Consider the following 23,961-nt stretch of genomic DNA (forward strand, 5'->3'; position numbering starts at 1 on the left):
TCGCAGGGGGGAAGGGCCCAGGCCATCAGTTGCCAGGAAACAGGGTGTCAGCCATTCTCTGTGTCCAGTCCTCTGCACACACCTGCCCTCTAGGGCTCTGCAATGATCATACACCCTTACCCCACCACCTAGATACTTAAGAACTGCATAGGGGAAACTGAGGCTCCCCCACACTATTCAGAGGAAACATTAAGAACAGTCCCACTTCGTCACAGGGTTACAGAGGACGAGAAGCTGGATATGAGTCAACACTGTGCCCTTGTTGCCAAGAAGGCTAATGGCATTTTGGGCTGTGTAAGTAGGAGCATTGCCAGCAGATTGAGGGACGTGATCATTCCCCTCTATTCGGCGTTGGTGAGGCCTAATCTGGAGTACAGTTTTGGGCCCCAAACATACAAGAAGGATGTGGAAAAATTGGAAAGAGTCCAGTGGAGGGCAACAAAAATGATTAGAGGGCTGGAGCACATGACTTATGAGGAGAGGCTGAGGGAACTAGGCTTATTTAGTCTGCAGAAGAGAAGAGTGAGGGGGGATTTGATAGCAGCCTTCAACTATCTGAAGAGGGGGTCCAAAGAGGATGGAGCTAGACTGTTCTCAGTGACAGAACAAGGAGCAATGGTCTCAAGTTTCAGTGGGGGAGGTTAGGGTTAGTTGGATATTAGGAAAAACTATTTCACTAGGAGGGTGGTGAAGCACTGGAATGGGTTACCTACGGAGGTGGTGGAATCTCCATCCTTAGAGGTTTTTAAGGCCCAGCTTGACAAAGCCCTGGCTGGGACGATTTAGTTGGGGATTGGTCCTGCTTTGAGCAGGGGGTTGGACTAGATGACCTCCTGAGGTCTCTTCCAACTCTAATCTTCTGTGATTCTATAATTTGTTTTACTGCTGGTTTAATTCCCTGATTTTATTTCTGTATTTCAGCTGTCTGAGACCATAGTACACTTATGGTTACACTTAATTTTTTACTGACAGGCAGTTTCCGCTGCTGTTGTGTGTATATATATAGAGAAAGATTTATTTTTAACTTAGCACACCAATTTATTATTACCTTCTTTTTTGTGCCCAGGTTACATTTTTACTAATACATTTGGAAGCCGTTAATGCCGTATAGAAATCCCTATCTTTTTCCCCCACCAGCTAACTCTCAAATACCACCTTTTTTCAATCAACATTTATCCGTCTAGGTTATTGTAACACTTCCTGAACTTTCAGTCACTTTTCACAGTTGAGCTCACTGTTAGGGTAGGTTTGTAGGGCCAAGGATCATGACGGAAGCCTTATGAAAGGAGCATGTCAGGCAAAAGGACTTGGTTTATCTGTTCTAGTTCTGAACAATGCATCAATCCAGGAAGGGAGTGATTTTGCTGCTGGTGGGAGCTTTATTTGATGCACTGACAAGTGTGTCAGCCCTAGTGACTTATGGTCTATCTGCCATCTTATTTGCTTCTCTTGCATCTAGAGGAGCACAAAGGATCACAGTGTAGCTGACCCCACTTAGATTGTCAAGAACCAGATCCAGATGAGAGGATGTCAGGGCACTTGACATATTCCATCCATAGACACCACACTGCTCAGATATAAAGGGGCCTGAGCACCAGTTCATTCATTTTCATCACTGAATCATTAAACAGATGTTAGACCGTGATTCAGAAAGTACCCTTATTACTGCAGAAGGTTATTTTCTAACCAGCGTCAGGCTTTAAAAAGTTACAGATAAGGAGTCTCCTGAATACTGGCCCACGCCCATGAATACAATGGATGACTTACGAATTGCAAAAATGGGAAGCTGACTCACCCTGCCCCAGTAATATCTGAATTTAAAGGGCTCATTTAAAGAAACATCATTAAAGTTATTTCCACCTTCTGAATCACCATCCTTCTGTGCTCAGCTGATCTTCCACAACTGTAGGAAAAACAGCTTCTGCTTGAAAACTGAGCTGATATGAAGTCACAAAGAAAATAAGCATCCATGCTATGCCATTTTTAGACTCAGCTTTCACAAAAGAGCTGCTCTTTATTGTCAGTGCGGATCAGACCAAACCTTAGACCCCATATTAATGTTTATAGGGATCCTTGTCCAGTATCTACCCTGCATACCTGTTGTGCAGTATGCTAGCTGGCTGCTGCCCTGCTGGGTGTATGGATGTGCCTCTCACCATGAAAAGAGCTATAGAAGTATAATGTATTTATCTACCAAGATGGTGAAAAAAGAGTCTTGGTATCTTTGGACAAAACTGCCAAATTAGTGAGTGAACTAGCACATGGAAGGGTATCCTTGCAATTGCTCTACAGTCTGGACTTTACACATAGCTTTATAGTCCAAACTGATGCGTCAGCAGTCGGACTAGGGGCTATCCTCCTGCAGGACACAGAAGGCGAAGAACACCCTGTACTGTACATGAGCTGAAAGTTGTTCCTGTGGGAATGTAATTATTCAGTGATGTAAAAAGAAGGCCCTGGCCGTCAAATGGGCACTAGAAGCCATCTGGTACTATCTCTCTTGGGAACCCCTTTATCATCATGACCGACCATGCTCCCCTGGAATGGTTGCAGCAAATAAAAGAAACCAAAACCCAGCTGATATGCTGATTCCTGTCTCTCCAACCCTTTGCCTTTACGGTTCCAACACCAGCTGGGGGAATAGAACCAGACCAGCTCTGAAGATCGGGAGTTGGGATGAAGGGGGGGGGGGGGCGCGGCGCAAGGAGGTGTGGCCTCCCTCAGAGGCAGACACAGAGGGGACACCGCCACAAGCTGCCAGGCAGGTGGAACCAGGAGGGCCACGCCCCGCATGCTGGAAGCAGAGGGGCGGGACAGGAAGCAGAAGTATAGAAGTCTGGCCCAGCAGCTGAGTTTAGAGGGACCTGCTGAAGGAGACCGAAGTTCCTTCCCCGCTGCTGGAGTGGAACACCAGGAACTGCCGCTACTCTGAGGCCCAGCCTGAGCTCCCAGAGAGCCCTGCCGCTCCCAACGCTGAGAAGCTGCTACCGCTGTCCCTGGCAGAGTATCCTGGGGAGACTGAGAATGATCCCTGGATACAGGTACACCCAAGGGGGAGAGTCGGAAGCAGCCCAAGGGAGCCAGACTACCGTTTGGTTGTGGTGCCACCAGAAACACGGTCAGCATATTGCAGGTGGACTCCACCGCTGACCCAGGGGCAGACCATTCTGCCACTGTTAGGGCTCTAAGCTGGGATGCGACCCCAGCCACCTCACCCCTGTGGTGTCAGTACTCCCCTTCCTTAAGCCGCGGGGCCTGCACTCCTCAGTCAGCCCTAGCTGAGCCCCACAGACGGTGATTGGCGCTCACCCCGGCCAGAGCCCTCAGACGGGCTGGAGTTACAGCTCTGCCTCACTAGAAGCCAGAGCCCTGACTGTTTGCTGTCCGGCCTTGCTTAACAGTTGGGCTAAAACTGTTACAGCTCGGCCTGACTACAAGCCAGCTGGAGCCCTTCTGTTTGCTTCCGTGCCTCGTTTAACAGCTGGGCTAAAACTGTAGGCCAGAGTCCAGACTGTTTATGGCCCTGCCCCTCTTGAAGGCCGGGGCCCACTAAGAACCGCTAATTCCCCCCTTTTTGTTTTTACTTCCTTTGGCAGACCAAACTGCCAGGAGGCATGGCCTCCCTCAGCCGCAGACCCAGAGGGATGGCCACACCGGCTTACACTGCCGTAGCTGGGATCCCACCGGGGAGCTAGGTGGTCACAGCCCAGCTCGGAGCCCAGGCAGCAGCCAGACTGGGGGAGCCAGAACCCAAAGGGGCAGGCACAGCCCAGCTAGGAGCACGGCTCTAGCCGGAGCCCCCCACCTGCATCGGGGTGACAGCCTGGCTTTCTTGTCAATTTCACAGCTCCATGCTATGACAACAATGACAGCCAACAGCCGATATAAGTGTAACAGCATCTACACGGACACTGCATCACCCTAACTATTCCTGATAAGTGGCTAACATGGCTCTCAGCATCACAGTCTGGCACTCCTGCATTAGCTTGTTGTTAGGAAGTAAAAGATCCTGCATGCTGATGCTAGAGCTTTAAAAGCACAGAGAAACTACACAAAGGTGTTTTTCCAGCATCTGACGATGTCCTTTATTACAGATCCTCCCTTACACAGAATAATTTTAAACCAAAATACAGTAAAAAGCTGTGTTATCCGGCTTTGTACCAACCAGAAAGCTCTATAAACCGGCATTTCCAATCTTCATAGAAGGTCTGGCCGCGCGTGGCTCCCCGGAAGCAGCGACATGTTCCTGCTGCTCCTACGCGGAGGAACGGCCACGAAGGGTTTGGGGTGCCAGAGGTGGCTCAAGGTGCTGGATCCAAGGGGCGCTCACTTCAGGCGGCTCCCTGCAAGCAGTTACCTGTCCCTGCTGTTCCTAGGCAAATGCGCAGCTAGGCAGTTCTGTGCGTTGCCTCTGCCCCTGCAGCTCCCCTTGGCTGCGGTCCCCGGCCAATGGAAGCTGCGGAGCCAGCGGCACTTCTGCCTAGGAACAGCAGGGACAGGTTGCTGCTTGTAGGGAACTACCCAAGTAGAGCGGCCCCTGGATCTGGCACCCCAAGCCCCCTCCTGCACCCAAACTCCCTCCCAGAGCCCACGCCCCAACCCAATACCCAAATTCCCTCCCTCTTAGTTAACTGGAATTTTTCCACTTACCGGCACCCTTCATTCCCCCAACATGCTGGATAAAAAAGCTTTTACTGTAGAAGTTTAAACTCTGCTTTACAATAAAGTTACATGTTTGCTTTGTGCAGTCACATTCACAGCAGTTCATTTTGCTCCAGATGCTCTAGAGAGAAATCTTAACAAAGGAGGAGAAACATTTCACTGAGGACAGTTCTGCCTGGGGCAAGCACAGGTATTGGAATGGTCTAAAAGAACTAGCGAATACATGGCATTCAAATCATGGTCTTCCCCAGAGAGCCCATTAATTGTCACAGACACACTCTTTTTAATGACTGGAGCGAAGAGGAAAAGGTGCCCTGTATCTCTTTAAAAATCGTAACAGTATAGTACAAATAAATACAATAAAAGAACAGGATTTGTCTTCAGCACACAAGTTTCATTCCTGTCAACACACTGCTCCTCAAGGCCACTTGTGAGTTTGTCCCAAAAATATTTCAAATAAGATTAGGTACAGTTATCATGTGACTGAGCAATGTGGTACCCAAGGCCTATCCAGATAAACTGGAAATACCAGACACCTCAGATAAGCGAGCAGACTCTCCCCTTTGAATTGTACATGTCAAAAGCTACACCTGGCTCCTAATCAGACACACACAGCTCTGTTCATCTCTCTCTAGTGTATAACAATAATTTCATTTTGATCAGTACTGCAGGGGGTGGAGGGAGAAAAGGAAGGGTTCTAGGCCAGAGGAGAGTTTTTAGGCATGAACATTCCCATCAAATACTTTACAAAGTACATCATTTAGTTAGGTTAACAAACCCAAGAGATCAAGAGAAAAACTGGATACACATTATATAGAATCCCTCCACACCCTGAAGATATCATTAATGGTCTTGTACAAAAACATTTATTGGTTTGGAAATTTCAGCAGAGGCTTTGCAAACAACTGCAGTGTGCGTACATCTCTTGTGATAGCCACACTTAATTTTTTTTTTTTAAATAGAGGCAAAATACTACGTAAGGGGTTGCTTGAGGTCAAACAAACCAGTCCCTCCTCGGACAACTTTTCCTACCACCAGGCATGCAGAAGGAGATCTCAGCTCATCATGGGCACCTAAATCAAAGAGTTCAACAAAAATCAGATTAGGGCCATTCCCAAAGGTCTTTTACAGGTTACAAAAATGCTAATGATTCAAGTATTTATTTTGTTGACAAAGAAGTCAGACCTGCCATCTCAGACAGATGCTGCCATCTGCTGTTTGGATTGAATTCACCTCTTTGGAAAATGTGGACCGGATTCTTTTCTCACAGTAGTTCTGCACTAGAGTACCTCCTCTGACTTCAATAGGGTCATGGGCGGTGGGTGAACCACAGGCTCGGGGAGGCTAGCCCCTGGCCTGGCCCACCCCTTCCGCCCGAGGCCCTGCCCCTCCACCTCCCTTCCCCCAACCCCACCCCCACCAGCCCTCACCAACCCCAGGTTGCCCAACCACCTCCAGGCCCAAAGCACCTGCGGGGTGGCATGCAGCGACCCCACCCACCTCTTCCCCACAGTCCTGAAGAGCTGCATGGCATGGCCCCAGCCGGCTAGTAGCAGCAGGAAGGGGCCTCGCTGGGCTGTTTGGGGAGGCACAGACTTCCCCAGCCGATTATACGCGCCACTCATGAAAAGGATTATTCTATACTGGTGTAAAAGAGAACCAGGTCCTGTTTTCTTAACCAATTTAAGATAGCCCTTTTTATCAACAGACATGAAAATAGAATGCATGCAGAGTTCTAAAGGAGAACACAGCACTTCAGGCCACCTGATAAAACATTTCGTTGATGTGTGTGTTTATTTAAGGAAGTACACCGGATCCTTGCTAGAACGCGCGTCTACATAGTGTGAATTCGCATATAACGTGGTCGCAGCCATGGATCCCAAACTGAATTACTTTAATTGTAATTCATTTTAACATGGTCCCCATGCATGGATCCCAAATCCCGCATTCTAGCGAGGGTCCGATGTATATAGCAAACAAAAATAAAGACCATCCCTTTTTATTACTAGCTTCTTCCTATGAAGACTAGTTTTAGATCCTTTTTGGCTAGATTTGAAGAGAACTAAAATCACTTTCACTGTAGACACATTCTATGAATTCCTTTAATTCTGTGGCTATTTACGGTAGTAATTAATAGTGTTATATACATTGAAATGTCCCATATACACAAGATTGGATTATTTTGGCCAGCAACATCCTTGGTGGCACACCTACACTCTAGATGCCCTGTCCACATATGCGCCCCCAGGCTCTCAGCCATACATGGCAAAGTGGGCCCAACCATCCCTCATTTTCTTCTCCAGAAAATCCAAGTGGAGCAGGACTCCACAGAAGTGAAGAAAGGAGACCATGCATCTTGAAGAGCCACAGTTACTGTAAAGCACGTAACAATTTTTTCTCTGAGTGACTGTCCACATGGATTCCACTTCCGGTGATCACAAAGGAGAGACCTCAGTCAGGAGGTGGGTGCTTGGAGGCCTATTTAAACAAGGATTACAGTACAGCTCTTCCAAAGCAAGCATCAGATCTTGGAGCCTGAACTAGGGAATAGTGCTGTGTAAAAGTGTAGATGGATCCCATGCACCCGCTCTGCACATTTCTGAAATAGTCGGATTTCCTAGAGAAGCCACAGAGGTTGCTTGAGCCCTGGTGAAATGAGCTTCTACCCAGCACAGATGGATCTAATCTAGCTACCTCATAACAGGATTTAGTACAGTTAGAAATCCCTTGGATAGATATAACCTGACCTGCAATACTGTCTGCAAATGCTACAGCCTGGGGGAGCATCTCTCGGGTCTCATCCTGCCCAGGAAGTATACAAGAGCCCTGACCACATCAAGGTTACGCACTTAGACTTCCCTGGGGGCTTGAGGAAGAAAGTCAGGAGGTGAATCAACTGATTTAAATGAAAATCGGAAACCTAGGGGGAGGTCCCATCTTTATGGAACATGGAGTAAAGTGGACAGCCACAAGGGCTGGAATTTCCCGTTCTTGGAGCGGATATTGCAGCTGCTAGAAAGGTGATTTTCATAAGCAGGTGGTATAAAGAGGAGGTTAGAACCCCCTATGGAACAGAACACCTGGCATTTCTTGTTCCAGGTGGTCTATTCTTGGACATCCCCACCTGCGAAGAATGCTTCCTCAGGATCAAGTTTTGACAGCCCATTTGTGGATGTCTGAAAATAGGCATCTGCTAGGCTATTCTGTGAACCTGCTACGTGCAGACCCACTATTGTGAATTGACAACAAATATACTAGTCCTAGATACTAACTGCTTCTTGGGAGAGAGGCGATGACCATGCTCCTCCATCTATAGACATTCAACATTGCTATTGTGTTGTCTATTATTACTTGGATCATGGATCTGCATAGCAGCTGTAGAAGTGCTGTGCATGCTAGACGTATGGCTCTAAGCTCCAGGCCATTTATGGCAGCGATGAGTTTCCTAGAGGCACCAGAGGCCTGGAGATAGAAAGGGGTCCAGATTAACTTCCCAGCTGAGCGTGGAGGAATCTGTCACAAATGTCTTGATGGATAGAGGTGACAAGAAAAGGACATCTTGGGGGACAGGATGATGCCAGTCCGTGTGGAGTTTGTTGGGTAGATATAGACACCATTCCATGAAACACACATGAAGGCTTACATGCTGTGTGACTTCAGTGCACTAGGCCATGTGTCCAAGAAATCTGAGGCATGCTCTTACAGACATCCCTGGGTGAGGGCTACCAGAACATGGACCCTATTTTGTGGTAGATAAACTCTTGATGGTCTCAAATCTAACTCAGCTCCTGTAAGCATACTATCCTTTCATCAGCAACACTTTGGACTTCTCAGTTGATGGTGAGTCCCAGATTGGTCCAGGGTGATCAGGGTCCGAGCCTTCCAGAATAAAAAAAGGTGAGGTGAGGAGGGTAATGGTTTGATCAAGTCTCGATGGTGTCAAAGTTGCTGTTGTGAGCTAGATGTGGAATGTTCAGCAGAGGAGGAGAGGCAGAAGGCCTCCTGCGCTGGAAACTACTTCTCCCCTGGTGGCTCTTCCATTTTCTGCAGGTATTTCTCCTCACCGTCATGTTCTCGCTGGTGCAGGTGGTGGGGCTGTACCGACTGACTGAGTGGACCTACCATGTTTTGCAGTGGAAGGAAATAGAGGAAGGTATTCCAAGGCCAAGATTGTATATTGTAGGAGTAAGGAGCTGCAGGTCTTGTGAGGTGGGGTGGTTGAACGTCCCCCACACAATCCATAGTGTCTGTATTTGTAAGGGTGATTCCTGGATTCCCCAGCATGCCAGGAAGGCTCATAAGTGAGACTGAGGTGAATGGAGACATCTCTATTATATTCAGAAGGACAGGAAAAAAATGAATAGTCCTCCTCTAAAGGAGAAACTACCCTATCTTGTATCCTTTGGTGATCTTGAACCCCAAGCCCACAACATAGGCTGGAGCACTCATCTATACCACGGTAGTGTTAATGATCAGTATTGAAGCAGAAGGACCTCTAATGGCAGAAGAGGAGGGCAAGGATGATTCTGGTTGCACAGTCCTCACAAGATGTCTTGAGAAACATCTGCACTGTAGAGATAGGTACTGGAGTCATGGGCACCAGAGTACTCAGCACCAAGTGTGTCAATATTGGTATTGAGAGAGTTTGGTCCTGGGAGAAGCGTGGATGACAGATTCAGGCAGTACAATGAGTTTGGCATTGGAGGGACCCAATTTGGGCTGTGACTGGCTTTTGGCTGAGTGGCATGAAGCGACACAATAACCTGGTGTTTTTTGCCTCATTGGCATCCGAGAGGGTGACCTATGCCTGTGCTCACTCTTCCTTCCTACCCCTTTCTGAAGGTTGGATGGAAGAGGTTTTGGCTCTATCTGGTCAAAGGATTTGATCTCTTCAATGAAAAGTGAGCCCAGGAGCTTGGAGTACAGCCACAGCACACAGGAGCACTAGCTGAGAAGGCCTGGTTCAGGCTTAGTGCGCCCTTCTGTCTCAAGTTTTGAAGAGGCTCTTATTGAGCGAGGGAAAGGGCAACAGATTCAGAATCTAACAACAGCGTGCTCCTCTCAGAGGCAAAAATGGCACAAGAGTGCCTGTCACTGAGCAGAACAGCTATGTCACAAGAGGGGCAGCTTTAAAGCCCTGGGACTTTGTCTCAGACATAGTAGCTAGATCCTGTGGGGGTGGGGGGGTGTCCCTTAATCTATTAGGAAAAAAGTGTTTTTTTAAATGCCAACAGGAGTATAACAACAAGAGAAACCACCATTACTAGCCTAAGAAAGATCACAGAAGTTCACAGATGTCATAGGCAGCAAGAAGGAACCGAGGGACAGCTGGACCCTTGGATAGGGGCCCAAAAGGAGACTTAGGGCACTGCAGGACAAAAGAATCTGATTTTGCATGCTTGGGGCACATATACACCAGAAATGAAATCCACGTAGACAAATGTTCAAAGAACAACTATTTGCTTTGTTAACATCACATGGGGAAATAGAACAGTTATGACTGTCTTATGTAATAAGCTAACAAAGAGGCTTTATTTCTGACTGACATCAGAGGCAGCTATTCGCTTGCACAGCTGTAGCAGAGACGGGAACACCAAGCACCACCCACTATGCTATGCACTTCCAGTACTCCTCACTGCAAGGACAAAAGGTTACATGTATTTAATCCCATAGAAATGACAGAAGACCATCCAGTTGACTGCATCTAATTTGTTGTAAATTCAATTGACACCACCATAATCCAGTCCATGACTTCAATTTCCATTTGAATGCTGCCAACAACTTCCAGATCTACCGCTCCACTCTAAACACCCTACAGCACTTTCCACTGACCCCTTATGCCCTTTTGTTACTTCCATTATTTCATGTGTTTATTTGTGATGTTACCTGTTTAAATAAGATTGATGTTCACTTGGCAGGGATCATATGTTATTTCTAAATCCACCTAGGATGCTAAATATATAAATACAGGAAGAAACAATGTGGCATACCCCTTCTTTATTCAATTTAATCCTGTATTTACACTTTTGCCTTTGCAGATTGTCATGTGCACAGTGCAGTTTAATATTAATCATCTTTCTAAACTTTAAAAAATGATCTTCTGTCTCTTACCAGTATATTCAGTGTTAAGGAGTGATCCTACACCCTTAACTTGTGTCTGTCCACAGACAAAAGGAGGTGAAGGTAATGGTGGAACAGATTTTGTTGGGGAGCTTTTCCCATTTATATAGGTAGCAAGGAAGAAAGCATTAAAGAGTCTGAAAAAGAAGCTGATTGGTAGGTGGTGAAAGCTGGGGATGTTGACAAAATGAAGGTCTGGCTAATATGTGACAAGTTAGAGCAGCTACGTAGAACGGGGATAACCTATTAAAGGAATACAGACAAGCGGCTTATGTTTGAAACAGTGAACAAGGAGAAGCCACTGGTGAAAAGAGGGGAACAAATGCTTTCAGAGCAACAAGATGATTTTGGCAGAATGTTGAATTGATCTGAATGGAAAAAGTTATAGCAGGCCAGGCAGAGGATACAATATAGCCATGAGAGAAGGACTTGGAAGAGAGTTTTAACGGTGTAGATAGAGAAGAAAGGCCAGATCTTCAAGGTATTATAGACAAGCATTATCTGGTTCTTGAAAGAACGTTAGACTCCACAAACCACCCCATGGGAGAGGCTTCTTATTTCAACTGTCATCACTATATTAAAAAGAGCATCCCAATTTATCTCAAACTTTTTGACATGCAAGGAGCTCTCTGTAGAGAGTTTTAAAATGTAGTTAAATATCTCAATAGAGTGGAGAGTTATAAAGGGAAACCAAGCAGATGTGAAATGCAGCAGCAGACTTATAATTCCAACTAAAACTATTTACCCATCATTGTTGCTTCCTTCAAAAATTTGTAGCTGGTTTCAAACGTCATCTGTTGCAGAGGGGAGGAGTTGGACTGCATTCCAAAACGATTCAGCGGTTTGTAAACACCTTCAAAACACATGTAATCTGCCACAAGAGAAAGGTGCCGAGGATCTACCACAATACCTGACAATGCAGGAAAAGGGAACATGAGAACATTCAAGAACTAACCAGCACTAAGTTAAATCCCTATAGTCTAATCAATGGAGCTGGGGGAGGGGAAGGGGAGCAAATCTCTTTATTTCCTTCACCACGACACAAGTTAAGTCACTAATGATGCAGTGGTGCTTCTCCTTTCAGTAACTGGCATCAACCATTCGCTGCAACACTATCAGACCTCCTCTTTATTGCATGAAATAATGGATTTGCAGAGGGCCTATAATGATAATTGTGCCTTAGCTACCCGAATGTATCATCATGTATGATAACAGTATGCTGGTCTTTTGGGGCAATACATTTTTTTTTTTTTTTTTAAAAAAAGATAGCAATAACACACACATCATCTTTGTTCAGCCAAAGTTGGATAAGTCATTTCTGGTCCAGCCGCTACAGTACAGACCTCTGCCCCCTGCCTCCCCACATGGTTACCCCTAAATCCTGTGCAGTGGAACATCAGAGCTTTGTTATTGGGGAATTACTACACATGTGCAGGAGGTCGGAGGCTTTACCCCAGCAGGTGTACACCACATAATTACGATGGAGCTTCGGACATTTATACAGTGTGATGGTGAAGTCTGTTAACAGCCTCTACCAACATATATCCCAGGGCTCTTAAATAGCACAAAAAGCTAGGCATTAATAAAAATGGGGATATTAGTGAACAGCTACTACAGAGGCAGTTGTGGACCAGCAGTCGTCCAAAACAGTCTTCCCTCTTTTCACGGGCTGTAATTCATAGTAAGACATGGGCCAGTTAGTGCTGAAAGACAAATCTATGCAGGCACTTCAAGTGGCATTAGCCATTTCACCTTAACAGTTTCAATGGACAATGCCATCATAATATTTTACATTAAAATCACTGGAGGATATTGACACTATATATATATATATAAAAAGAAAATATAGCGTCAATATCCTCCAGTGATTTTACTGAGGAATAAATGGAAACCAATCAGTTAAACAAGAGAATTATCTCAGAGAAGATGCTCACATATCATGAGGATGAATTCAATATGAGAAGTTAGATACATCAATTATAGATTCAAAGAAGAGACTGAAAATACACAAGTGAAGGAGTAGCTAATGCAAAGAGGTCACTTTCCAAACCTATTTCCAGAGGTGAAGTTTTCCCATCTTAATGAAAATCAGATGAATCACAAGACTAACTCAGCTGATCTAACAACAATATCTTACCGTACACAGCAAACACATCTTTAATTTCCCTTTCAATCACCCTCAGGGCAGCCTCGATTCCATAGGTCTTAGCCATTGCATGAATGTCATTGGAATAAAGCCGACTTAGGTCCAAAAGCTGGAGGCAAGGAAGATAGGTGAAAGTTATTACAGCAGTTACTGTACCTCCCCCAGATAAACTGGGATAATTTTTCTCCAATTCTCCACTTGCTCGAATTACCTCAAGGAAGGCCAGTATAGTCAATTACAAAGTGATCAGATGCAGGCACAGCATTAGCCATGGAGAAAACGTACATATAGTTTTATACCCAGGTCAACATCATCATTTACATCATCAGATGTAAGGGATGGAAATTCAGCAAAGAAAAAAATATAACAATTTCAGATGAAATTCCCAACAATGAGATCTATTAGACTATGGAAATGTCTCTTACATAGTGGAGAGCATGATGCTTGGGGCATTTGAAACTCTCAGACAAAGCACTGGAGCTTACACTGCATGCAACAATCCTGAACTTGTAGGGAGATGGGGTAGGCAGCATAACAGATCTATTCATCTCCAACTACTGTGATTCACTTAGATGGGAGAGCTTCCTCAAGTAACACTTTCAGAGACAGCTGCAAGGAGAGTGGAGCCTCTCTGGTCATTATCTTGGCAATAAGATACTCTGTGGCTCTGCACAAAAGTCCATCCGAAGAGATCAAAAAGTGACTTAAGGGTTCGCTTGAGGGAGACGTGGCACGTATATTTTGAACCTGCTGGGAGGAGATTTCCAGAGGGTCAAAAAGCAGTTAGGTGCCCAGCACCCACTGAAAGTCAATGGAGGAGGTAGGTGCCCGCCTCCCAGGTTTTTCCCTAGAACATTACACAACAATTACAGACGTCTCAGGGGTTATAAACATATTACATACATCAGCATATCTGAATAGCTCTGGGAGGTTTATTCCCTCGGTGTTTAAAACAAATTCTTTCTCTCCTTTCTTATTGGTGCTTTCATTTAAGAAGCACCGCGTGATCCCTCTTGTCTCATGGACAATTGTGTTCTGCATGAGGGACGTTAGGATGGAGGAGAGGTCAAAGTATGCCTTCATCAGAGGAAGCTTCAGTGAAACCTAGAAGAAGAAGAACAATGCAGCGTTGGGCTGAGTCAGAGGGCAGGGAGGTATAGGCTCAAACACTGGGTTATTTCTTTTTAGGGGAAAAAGATTTACAAAAACACATTTATCCTAGTACTCATTTATTTACAAATGGATAGATCACAGAATATCAGGGTTGGAAGGGACCGCAGGAGATCATCTAGTCCAACCGCCTGCTCAAAGCAGGACCAATCCCATTTTTTGCCCCAGATCCTGATCGGTTTTCCAACAGATGGGTATTAACAGGAAACAATACACTCCAGGCCTATTCACTCTCACACAGCAGCTAAGGCCTTACTGACATGAGCTCTAAACAATTTCGCTCTTGTTTCAGCCACACAGAGGATCCCTTTACCTGCTGCTCAGTCCAATTAAGCCAAATCTTCTTACAGCCGCAAAGCTGCATGCTCGCTTCACATACCCCAATTAACATGTGTCTCCTTTGCTGGCCATGCACTTTGGAAGATTATGCAGGTTTCCCTGCTCTGCACACACACACAAAGCCTATTGTTGCCTTGCTTTTACACCTTTACAGCACACCCAAATAGTCTCCCATGGTAATGTCAACCATCATCCCTCATATGGAAAGACCTAGGTGTGTATTAAATAAAAAGCCTGAGGCAGAATGAAAACTTGTTAATTGCCACTAGAAAAAACACTTCCAGTTCCTGTAATTTAAAATCTACAGCCAGGAAATACCTGCTTACATGCATGAGCTGGATAGACATAGCCGCAAGTTAATAACAGTAGTGCTGAGAAAGAGCAGCAGCATTCTACTAGAGAGATTTATTTATTCTTTGAATTATAGTAACTGTGCACTGTAGCTTTGAAGATATCAATACACGCATGCGTGCACACACACACACACACACACACACACACACACAAACACACACAGATGCAGAAGTTTTCCAGTCACCACCATCTTACCTCACACCAGAGCTCACTTTCTATATCATATGCATAGTTGACTATAGATGGATGACTGCTCATCACAGCACTAACTCTTAGCTGTGTTGAATGCTCTAGTTTGGCTCCTTTTTCTTTTTTAGTCTGAAAATTAGATTCATTCTGAACCCCTTCTTCAGCATCCTCAGCCCTTTTATCATCATTCACCATGCCTTCGTCCTCTTCTGGATTTTCGTCACCATTTTCCTCACTGTTCTCTTCCTCGCTCTCATAATCAACCTGCACAGAGATTATATGCTTAAAATCCAATCTAGACCCCATATATGTGGAGAGCACTGCAGGAAGCAGTTTTGTTCACACAAACCCCTCACTGTGGAAGTGATCTTCCTGATAGACAGGTTGACATGAAGTTCACTGTTAACCCTTCAAAAGGCAGGTTTTGCCTATAAAGACAGTGGTACGTATTCATTTTAGTCTCAATTTCTTTGCAATAGTGACATGATTTCTCAGCATGATAAGTTTTACTAAGCCTTATTAACTTCCGACTGCATCTCATATACATACACACACACATATAAATGTACACCACCATCGTGCAAAATATGGCTGTTTCCTCAAGGATTCTGGGAAGAGAGCAATGCTTCTATGAGTGACTCTAAAGGAACTCCACATATTTCAACTGGTTCACCCTTATGCTGAAATGATAGCTATCTGTCTTAAATAATAACTATACAATATAAACACACAAAGAGGGGTTTGTAGAATTCTGTAGAAGGGTTATAAATTGAAGTAATGGGATGAAATTAAGTAAGTTTAGATTGAATTACAGCAAGGACAACTTGACTACCAGATGCATCAATCCTCCATCAGCAGGGGATGGACTAGAAAATCCACCAAGTCTTTGTCATCTCTAATTTCTATCAGACTAAGGAATACTGGACAGATGGTGTCCAGATTGACAAGGTGGTTTATACCTAATCTCTGATGCTAGGTGAGGTTCCAGGCCAACGATTTCACAGAATGGGCCAAATCCCCAGGGATGCTAAGTACTTTCTACTCCCACCAAAGCACAGAGCTGATCAAAAAACAGGAAAAAGTTTTCACAATTTCTTTCTCATTTTTGTTTGACATTTTGCTTTGATGGAAATTCTCTGAACCAGCTCTAATGAAGTCAATGGCAGTTGCGGTCTTCAGCACCTCTCTAGAATTGGTCCCAAAGTCATTACCTCTTCTTCCTGCTTCTCTCTTCGTTTTGTATCTGTAGCATCAGCATCCCCTTCATCTGCTTCACCATCAACGAGCCTCCCTGCTTCCTCCTCATCAGCTTCATGATCATCCTGTGCCTGGAGAACAGTTACAAGTGAGAAGCACAAGCAGATTCTGTATTTTGATTCTGGTCCCAATGTTAGACAAGAAAAAGCCTGACCACTTGGAAGCTTCCCCTGAACTAAAAGCACTCTGCTAAACCTGTGGAATGCAACATTATCCTATCCTTCCACCTGAGACTGTTTTCAATGTAAGTGGACGAATATTCAGTTCATCAAGTCACACTCAGAATCCTCTTATACAGGAGCAACAATGTCCAGTTGGTGATACTTTCAGGCATTAAACAAGAGACAAGTCTGTCGAGGATACATCCACTATCACCCTGTTTAGCCAACACCCAAAGCCTTCAGATGAAACAGAGCTGGCCAGCAGGCTTTGAAAAATGCTGCTCCCTTAGGTCCTCAACCCAAGAGCGAAGTGAGGGCAGCAATCACTGGGGCTAAAGTCAACTGGGCACTTTCATCCAGTAAATCCTAAGGGACATGGGAGTTTAGTAGACCTTAGTTTGCCAAACTATAGTAAGCTATTCATTTCCGTGCCACTCTCTGGGAATGTTATTCTGAGCAGCGTGTGTCACCAAATTGGCTTTTCAGATCCTTGTCAATAAGACTGGTTTTTATAAAAATACAGGAGGTGGCATATAAATAAAGGGCACCTTTAGAGAATTATTACTGCTTCAAAAATGGAGACAGTATTTGTATAGTCATATAAAGCACTATACGTGACAAGCATTAGCATTCTATGGATAATAGCATTTTAATGATGTGCTGAGCTCACAAAGAAAAATGTAAAGGGATTTTCTAAGAAACTAATTTTCCCCCCACCTGGTTTTCTTGGGATTCTCCACCACTGCCATCTAGATCCCTCCGAGTTGCTTTACGAGTATTGACCACGTTGAAAGACGCCAGCTTTGCACTCTTCCTTTTAATTGTTTCCAGCAAGATTTTAAAGAATCTAAAAGAAAATGCAGTGCAAAATCTCCAAGCTCAGAAGTACCATAATCATCTTCCAGGCATTGCAAGATGCATATGTTCTGTTCAGGAAGCCAGTCAATTCAGAAGCAGAGGACAAACTCGTTGATGCATTTAAAAGGACTTTTAAGGTGGGACAAATTATTTTGCTTTTCCTCCCCCACCTTTTTTTTCTTCCCAAGAATGATGATGTGTGTCTTTCAGTTACATATGAAATTACCTATCCAAAGCTTAAACAAACAATTAGCTCACCCATCAAGATCAGTGGGCTATCAAACTGAAAGAGGGGTAGGAGAGCCGTTTTCAGTGCTGCTGGTTTATTATCACATTTTTTTTTTTAGCAGTGAGAGCAGTCAAGACTTTTTTTTTTTTCCAAAGATCTCAGTCTGAGCTAACACTGCCTGAGGGAAGAACAAAGAATGCTGGAATGGTGAAGCCTCCTTTGTCACACAAAACCCAAACAGTTTTCAAAACAACTGCAGCATGGTTCCTCTTGGGTTTTCTTTTACTGTATATGTAAAGTTTGGATTAAGATCTGATGGAAGGGATCAGTCTCCCCAGATAAACCATCTGCTCTCAGCCACACCACATTTGGTAATAAACACTGAAAATCAGCCTCTCCTGAAATGTTATTGATGTAAGAAAGTTCCTATTTGGTCAGAGAGTCGTGGAATCCTTTATAATTCAACAATCCTGCCTGCAATAGATACTACACAAGCGGAAGAGGGGGTTGATTATACAGATTATTCTTTAGGCGTGACAGTAGAGAACAGTTGAAAATTCGCTACCCACCCATACAGACTAGCTATGTAATGCATGTGCAGATCTCTACCGTTTATTATTTTGAAACCTTTGCCATTCTTAATTTAAATCCCTTTGTTAACCCAGCAAACAGCTGTATAGACAGTACTGCACAGATCCCTTCATAAGTGTCCAAAATTGGAAGCCTCAAGCAGCCCTGGCGAGATCCTGCAGCCTAGAACGAATTTAGGACTATGCAGATGGAATGAGTGAAGAGTGAACAGCGGAAGGATTTGAAAGTGAACTGACCGTGTTTCCATGAAGTATAAGATGTCCCTCGGCTTCAGACACTTCTCCTCCCGATAGTATTCATATGGCAGGAAATAAAATTTGATTTGGTAGAGACGGTGTTTGCTTAGCTTCCCTTCTATGCACAGAGACTCCTCAACTTCAACTTTTTGCAAGACCTGAAACAGCAGCGAGTAAAATTCTGCCTCCTCCAAGCAAGGCATTTCATCCACTCCCCAGAACTTCATCCCTTTTTAAAGGAGACGAGTTGCATGTAGCAAGCTGTCAAATGCTCCCTGCATGCTGGTTTTGGGGACATGGGGAAGGAGACTACACCCTGTACTCCTGGGGGCATTCTGCACCAAAAAATTAAAAATTCTGTGCCAAAAAATCTGCATATTTTATTTGTCAAATAAATGTGGAGGCTCCAGCATGGCACTGGGGAGCACAGGCCACTGGCTGCACAGAGGTGGGAGATTACTCTACAGCTCCCCCGCCCAAGGACACTGACTCTGCAGTGAGGCTGCACCCAACCCTGACACAGTGCAAGGACCGGGCCTGCCCCAGAAACACCCCAGGGCCCTGCCCCTCCATGCCAGGTGCACTAGGTGTGAGCAGGCAGGCTCAGCAACACAGGATCCAAGTGTGAAGGAGCTTAGTGTGGGGGGATCCCTGAGTGCGTTGAAAGGGTTCTATGTAGGGCAATCTGGGTGCGGGTGGCTCGGGGGGGGGGGCGGATCTGGATGCAGGGGGGTTCTGGGTGCCACAGTAATGGGACTTTGCAGGGGGTCCTTTGCAGGGGGAGGAGAAGAGGTTGGGAGGGGGGATTCAGTGGAGGGTCCAGGTGCAGATGGTTGGGGCTCAGCGGGATGGGGATCTGCGTACGGGTGGGTTGTTGGATGGTCCAGGTGCAGAGGGAGTGGGGCTAGGGGGGCAGAGGAGGGGGGTTTCTGGATATGAGGGGGTCTGAATGCACAGGGGTTGCGTGGATGGGGGAGAAGCTCCCCATACAGTGATCTCTTCCCCTGCAGCTGAGGAGTGATGGATGCAGAAAGCAGGGGAGAGGTGGATTATTTGCAGAGCTTCCTGCAGTTTGGGGAGAAATCTGGGGGTGAGTCTGACCCAGCCCCAGATGCTGTACAGGGGAAGAGGAGGTCCCATTCTCCCCAGCCCAGCCAGGACTAGCAGCTGAGACCGGTGCAGAGCAGGAGCCACCAGTCTTCCCCAGTCCTGCCCCCTACCCCACAGCAATTTACCTCTCTGCCGGCTGCCTTAGGCACCCGAAACATAATGCTGGGGAGAGTCGCATGACCTCTCTTGTGGCTTCCCTTTGCTTCCCCGTCAAAGTCATTTTTCTGCGGGGAAGCAAAGAAATCTGCGGGGACATGAATTCTGTGCATGTGCAGTGGCGCAGAATTCCCCCAGGAGTAAGCCTGATTTGGCACTTTCAGCTCAAACTTAACTCAGCAGATTTGTATACACGTTGCCTTTTCTCTGACAGAACTGCTTCACCTCCTTTCCCTGTTCCCTCCAAGAAGCCAGAAGAGCTCACACACACCTCAGTGGGTCAGACTCAAGCTAGTGACTCACATTCACTTGCTCATTGAATGTGTCAGGTCCTCAAGCACATAGCAGGAGCAAACACAAGCTGCTGCTGTTTTCCAGTTTTAGGAAGGGACAAGATGCCACAGCAGGAGCAGGAAAAGGTAGGGTATTAGAGGAGTGTGGGAAGCAGTCAAAAAGGGGAAATACAGAATAGATTGGACTCTGAGCTCTCCATTTTCCCAAGTGCTTTCCTCCTCCCCAGCACAGCACCCCCAGGTAGCTTAGGGAAAAACCTAGAAAAATAGTTGGTTCCTCTAGTGCAGTGGTGGGCAACCTGCGGCCTATCAGGGTAATCTGCTGGCAGGCTGCGAGACAGTTTGTTTATATTGATCGTCCGCAGGCACGATCTGCGGTTCACCGTTCCTGGCCAATGGGAGCTGGGAGTGGCCGTGCCTGCAGACGGTCAATGTAAACAAACTGTCTTGTGGCCCGCCCGTGGATTACCTCAACAGGCTGTGTGCAGGCCACAGGTTTCCCACCATTGCTCTAGTGCAAGTCTCTTTAGGATTACCGCATTTCCTAAAGGCTAAAGACAATGAAAATCTCCAATTCGAGAGCTTAACAAAATGAGCGGGTGGCAAGACCAAGACAGGCTGCCTCAGAGATAATGCGTGGACCTTCCCCTCAACATACTGTTATGCACCATTACCCTTTCTTTATTGTCCTTTGGTCAGTTTCTAACCTGTGACAGTGCTCTTATTCAAGTGAATTTGAATTCAAGTACTTCTTACTTTATATAGTCATACTTATCAAAGCCTCTTTCCAACGGATCTAATTATTCAATGAATTCCATAGGCAAGAATAGTCATAAAAGGACCTCCAAATCCCAAAATCAATTTCTAGGCCTTCCTCCCTCTCACCCTATTCAAACTTGCACCCTCTGGAAAAATCTGGGACAAGCAATGGTTTATTAAGTTGCTGACTGATAGTGTACCCACTTTTGGCTGCAAGGAGTCACAAAAAATACACAAAAACATAAAGGAGAGGCTCACCTCGGCTAAGCACACTCTTGTAAACTGTTTCTTAAGCCTTTTCACCTTCTTGTGAGCTTTCTTGGTACTAAACACAGGAACGCTCATCATTGGAGTTTTAATGTTAGCACTAGCTACCATGAGGATCTCCCGCAACCTTTAATAGAAAATACTCTCATTAATTAAGCTATAAGGGCATAATACAATCAAATAAGAATATAGTTCATTTAATGAGGTAGCATGCAATACGCTCTGCAACCTCCCTCAAATCAGTGTGCATCTAAAAGCTATGGCCAGTGCAACACTTGCTCCATTTCAATTTGGTATTCATTTCCCCCATCATCAAATACATACTAAACAGAATATAGCTCTCAATTGGAATATCATCTGGATTCTAAGAAGCCTGAAATGATGTGAAATAAAATGACGTACTGACTAAAAATACAAAACAAAAAGGATATTCAACCGCACTTCCTCTTAGACTAGATGGCTATTAATAGGTCTGTTCCATCTCCAATTTCTGTGATTTATCTTTATTTGTTTTTCTTTCAATCTACAACATTTTTAAACACCCTTGTTTTCCATACACAGTCACCAGTGATCAGTAACCTCGACGGATTGTTCTGCTCTCAGTTCACACACGCAGTTTCCAGGAAGTATTAATGTGTACTATCTACAAGCTTCAAGAGGGATAACAGACCCAGAGGGAATAAAAGTTTCTTACCTTGGAATACCCAATGTGACATTCATTTCACCTCTGCCAGCAAAATGAAAGGTGTTCAGAGTCATCTGCGTGGAAGGCTCCCCAATGCTTTGAGCCGCAAGGAGACCCACAGCCTCTCCTGGGTCACACAGGGACCTTTGCCACTTCAAATGCAACAAGCTGTTTAATCTGAAGACAGACAAGAGATGATCGCACACTGAGGCTTAACTCAACACTGTATAAAGTAGAAACCAGGTGCAGACTGCAGCATTACTCTGGTTATCAGGAGTGTTTTCTGTTTTACACCCAGGGTTGCTTTTGGAAAAGTCAGTGATAGGGATGGGTCTGCAAACACTTAGTCCTCCACAAACAGTACGCCAATTCATCTAACTGTAAGGGTATGTCTACGTGCAGCGGGGAAGTGTGATTTCCAGACTCACGCTAGCTCAGCTCAAGATAATGTACTAAAAATAGTAGCGTGGGCACTGCAGCACTGGCAGCGGCTTGGGCTAGCTACCCAAGCTCAGACCCAGGGGTTGGGCAGGCTTGAACTCTGGCAGCTAGCCTGAGCCACTGTCACAATGTCCCGGTTGCTATTTTTAGCACACTAACTCGAGCTGAGCTAGCATGAGTCTGTCTAGCCCCACTGGGGATCACCCCTCCCCCAGGCAGTGTAGGCATAATCTAAACCTGAGAGGCACAGTCTACTGATCTGAGCATAGAACTAGGAGCCTTCAAACGAGTCATAACCTCTTTGTCTTGGTTTCCCCATTTCTAAAATGTGAATACATTTACTACTACTTGCTATTCCTATCTATCTCACTGAGGTATAGTGAGAATTAGTGCGAGTTTTTATATAGTATTACTATAATACTTTACCATTGCATAAATAGAGCAGGAAATGTATAGTGCAGCTGACAGAGAGTGCCTTCCAGCAACCCTTATTCACACTAGTAGTCCTCTTGAGATCAAGGATGAATTGTACAAGTAACGGTTGATGTCAAAACACATATTTGTTAATTTAGTGCTTGTGAAAGTTGTTGGATTGTCAGCCCTCTATCCACAGAGCAGATACCCTCTCTCCAGAATAGGCTTGAGGTGCATCTCTAAGGATAATAATATAACACCTAGCTCTTGTATAGCGCTTTTCATCCGATCTCAAAATGCTTTACAAAAAGGAGGTCAGTACCATTATCCACATTTTACACAGAGACAAGTATCCGTGTCTATGGGAAATTCAGTCCTTGGGAGTTCTGTTGAGCATGACCATAAAGGTACCAATTGTGGCCATGGTTTTGTGCTGGACACATTTGTCTCCTAGGAACCAGACTGAGACCCACTAACCCGTTTCACAAAGGTCAAGACAGAACCACCAGATGGTAAAAACTTAATCACTACCATCGTGGATCCAAATCAGTGTTCCTTGTGCGGGGGGGGAAGAGAAAGAGAAAGGGGAGAGAGGAAAGAGGCATTGTAAATATATTAAGGTTATTACCTATCACAAGAAAGCTCTGATTTTACATAGTTGCTATTGTTCTGAGCATTCCATTCATTGATGTAATTCTCTACTTCACTTTCAAATGCTTCTGAAACAGATGCAAAATAAATATCTGGACGCCAGACGGCCAGGCTGGGGTCTGGACACTTAGAGGTCCTCTTTAGATATTTTCTCCGGCTCTTCTCATCCAGTTCATACCACATCTTCAGTAACTGAAAACAGAGGATTGCAAAATGAGCCACAGTTTACCCATGCAGCATTACATCAAGCCACAGAGAAGGGAAAAAGATCACCAGTGTGATAGTGAGATAATATCAGATGTCACATGAGGTGTTTATATTCATGATCACATCTTTGATCCAAAAACACATAACCAACTTAAAGTAGATATACCTGCAATACACAATGGTCATTTCATCCACCACTGAAATGCAGCCACTTCGGAGAGTCAATTGCCCCAATATAGTTTAACAGTATGCAATAACACTATGCACCTGTTTAGGATAAAGTGAAGAATACCTTTTCCAATTATAATTGAAGATGTTCCATAGATAGAAAGGAATGAGATATCTAGGGCACTGAAGTTAACACACCTACTTTAATCAATAGTGACATACACTCTTGAATGATCTCTGTCAGTTGCAAGTGTCATCTGAAAAATGGCACTTTTAGCAGAAAAAGGACTCCTATTATATGGGGCACTGTTCCAATACCACCTCAGAGAAAAGGGTGACACCGCCTGAAATACAAACACCACTTTCCTCAGATCATCAGCTGATGTAAACCTAGCAAATCAGTGGAGCTATTCCTGTTTACACCAGCCAAGGCTCTAGCCCAATAGGTATTAAATGGAGATTTTCCATTTAGCTTGAACCTTATCAGTGCTGACAGGA

The 23,961-nt window shown here is 45.0% G+C and overlaps 1 protein-coding gene across 3 annotated transcripts in view; it reads right to left on the minus strand.

The window, feature by feature from the left end:
- Positions 1-4,058: 4,058 nt before the first annotated feature.
- POLR1A (RNA polymerase I subunit A) overlaps positions 4,059-23,961 on the minus strand; it is a 56,128-nt gene continuing 36,225 nt past the window's right edge. For 2 of the 3 annotated variants that reach the window (XM_077815976.1, XM_077815978.1), the window contains exons 24-34: positions 23,066-23,280; positions 21,592-21,759; positions 20,889-21,024; positions 18,313-18,470; positions 17,116-17,245; positions 16,192-16,308; positions 14,987-15,244; positions 13,832-14,032; positions 12,920-13,037; positions 11,528-11,692; positions 4,059-5,735 (exon numbers count right to left, since the gene is read on the minus strand). In XM_077815976.1, coding sequence (XP_077672102.1) covers positions 5,635-5,735; positions 11,528-11,692; positions 12,920-13,037; positions 13,832-14,032; positions 14,987-15,244; positions 16,192-16,308; positions 17,116-17,245; positions 18,313-18,470; positions 20,889-21,024; positions 21,592-21,759; positions 23,066-23,280 — 1,767 coding nt within the window. In that variant the 3' untranslated portion in view covers positions 4,059-5,634. The remainder of the gene's footprint in view (positions 5,736-11,527; positions 11,693-12,919; positions 13,038-13,831; positions 14,033-14,986; positions 15,245-16,191; positions 16,309-17,115; positions 17,246-18,312; positions 18,471-20,888; positions 21,025-21,591; positions 21,760-23,065; positions 23,281-23,961) is intronic. The other variant, XM_077815977.1, reaches the window with a different exon arrangement.

The sequence above is a fragment of the Eretmochelys imbricata genome, chromosome 4 (assembly GCF_965152235.1).
Source record: "Eretmochelys imbricata isolate rEreImb1 chromosome 4, rEreImb1.hap1, whole genome shotgun sequence".
NCBI lineage: Eukaryota > Metazoa > Chordata > Testudines > Cheloniidae > Eretmochelys > Eretmochelys imbricata.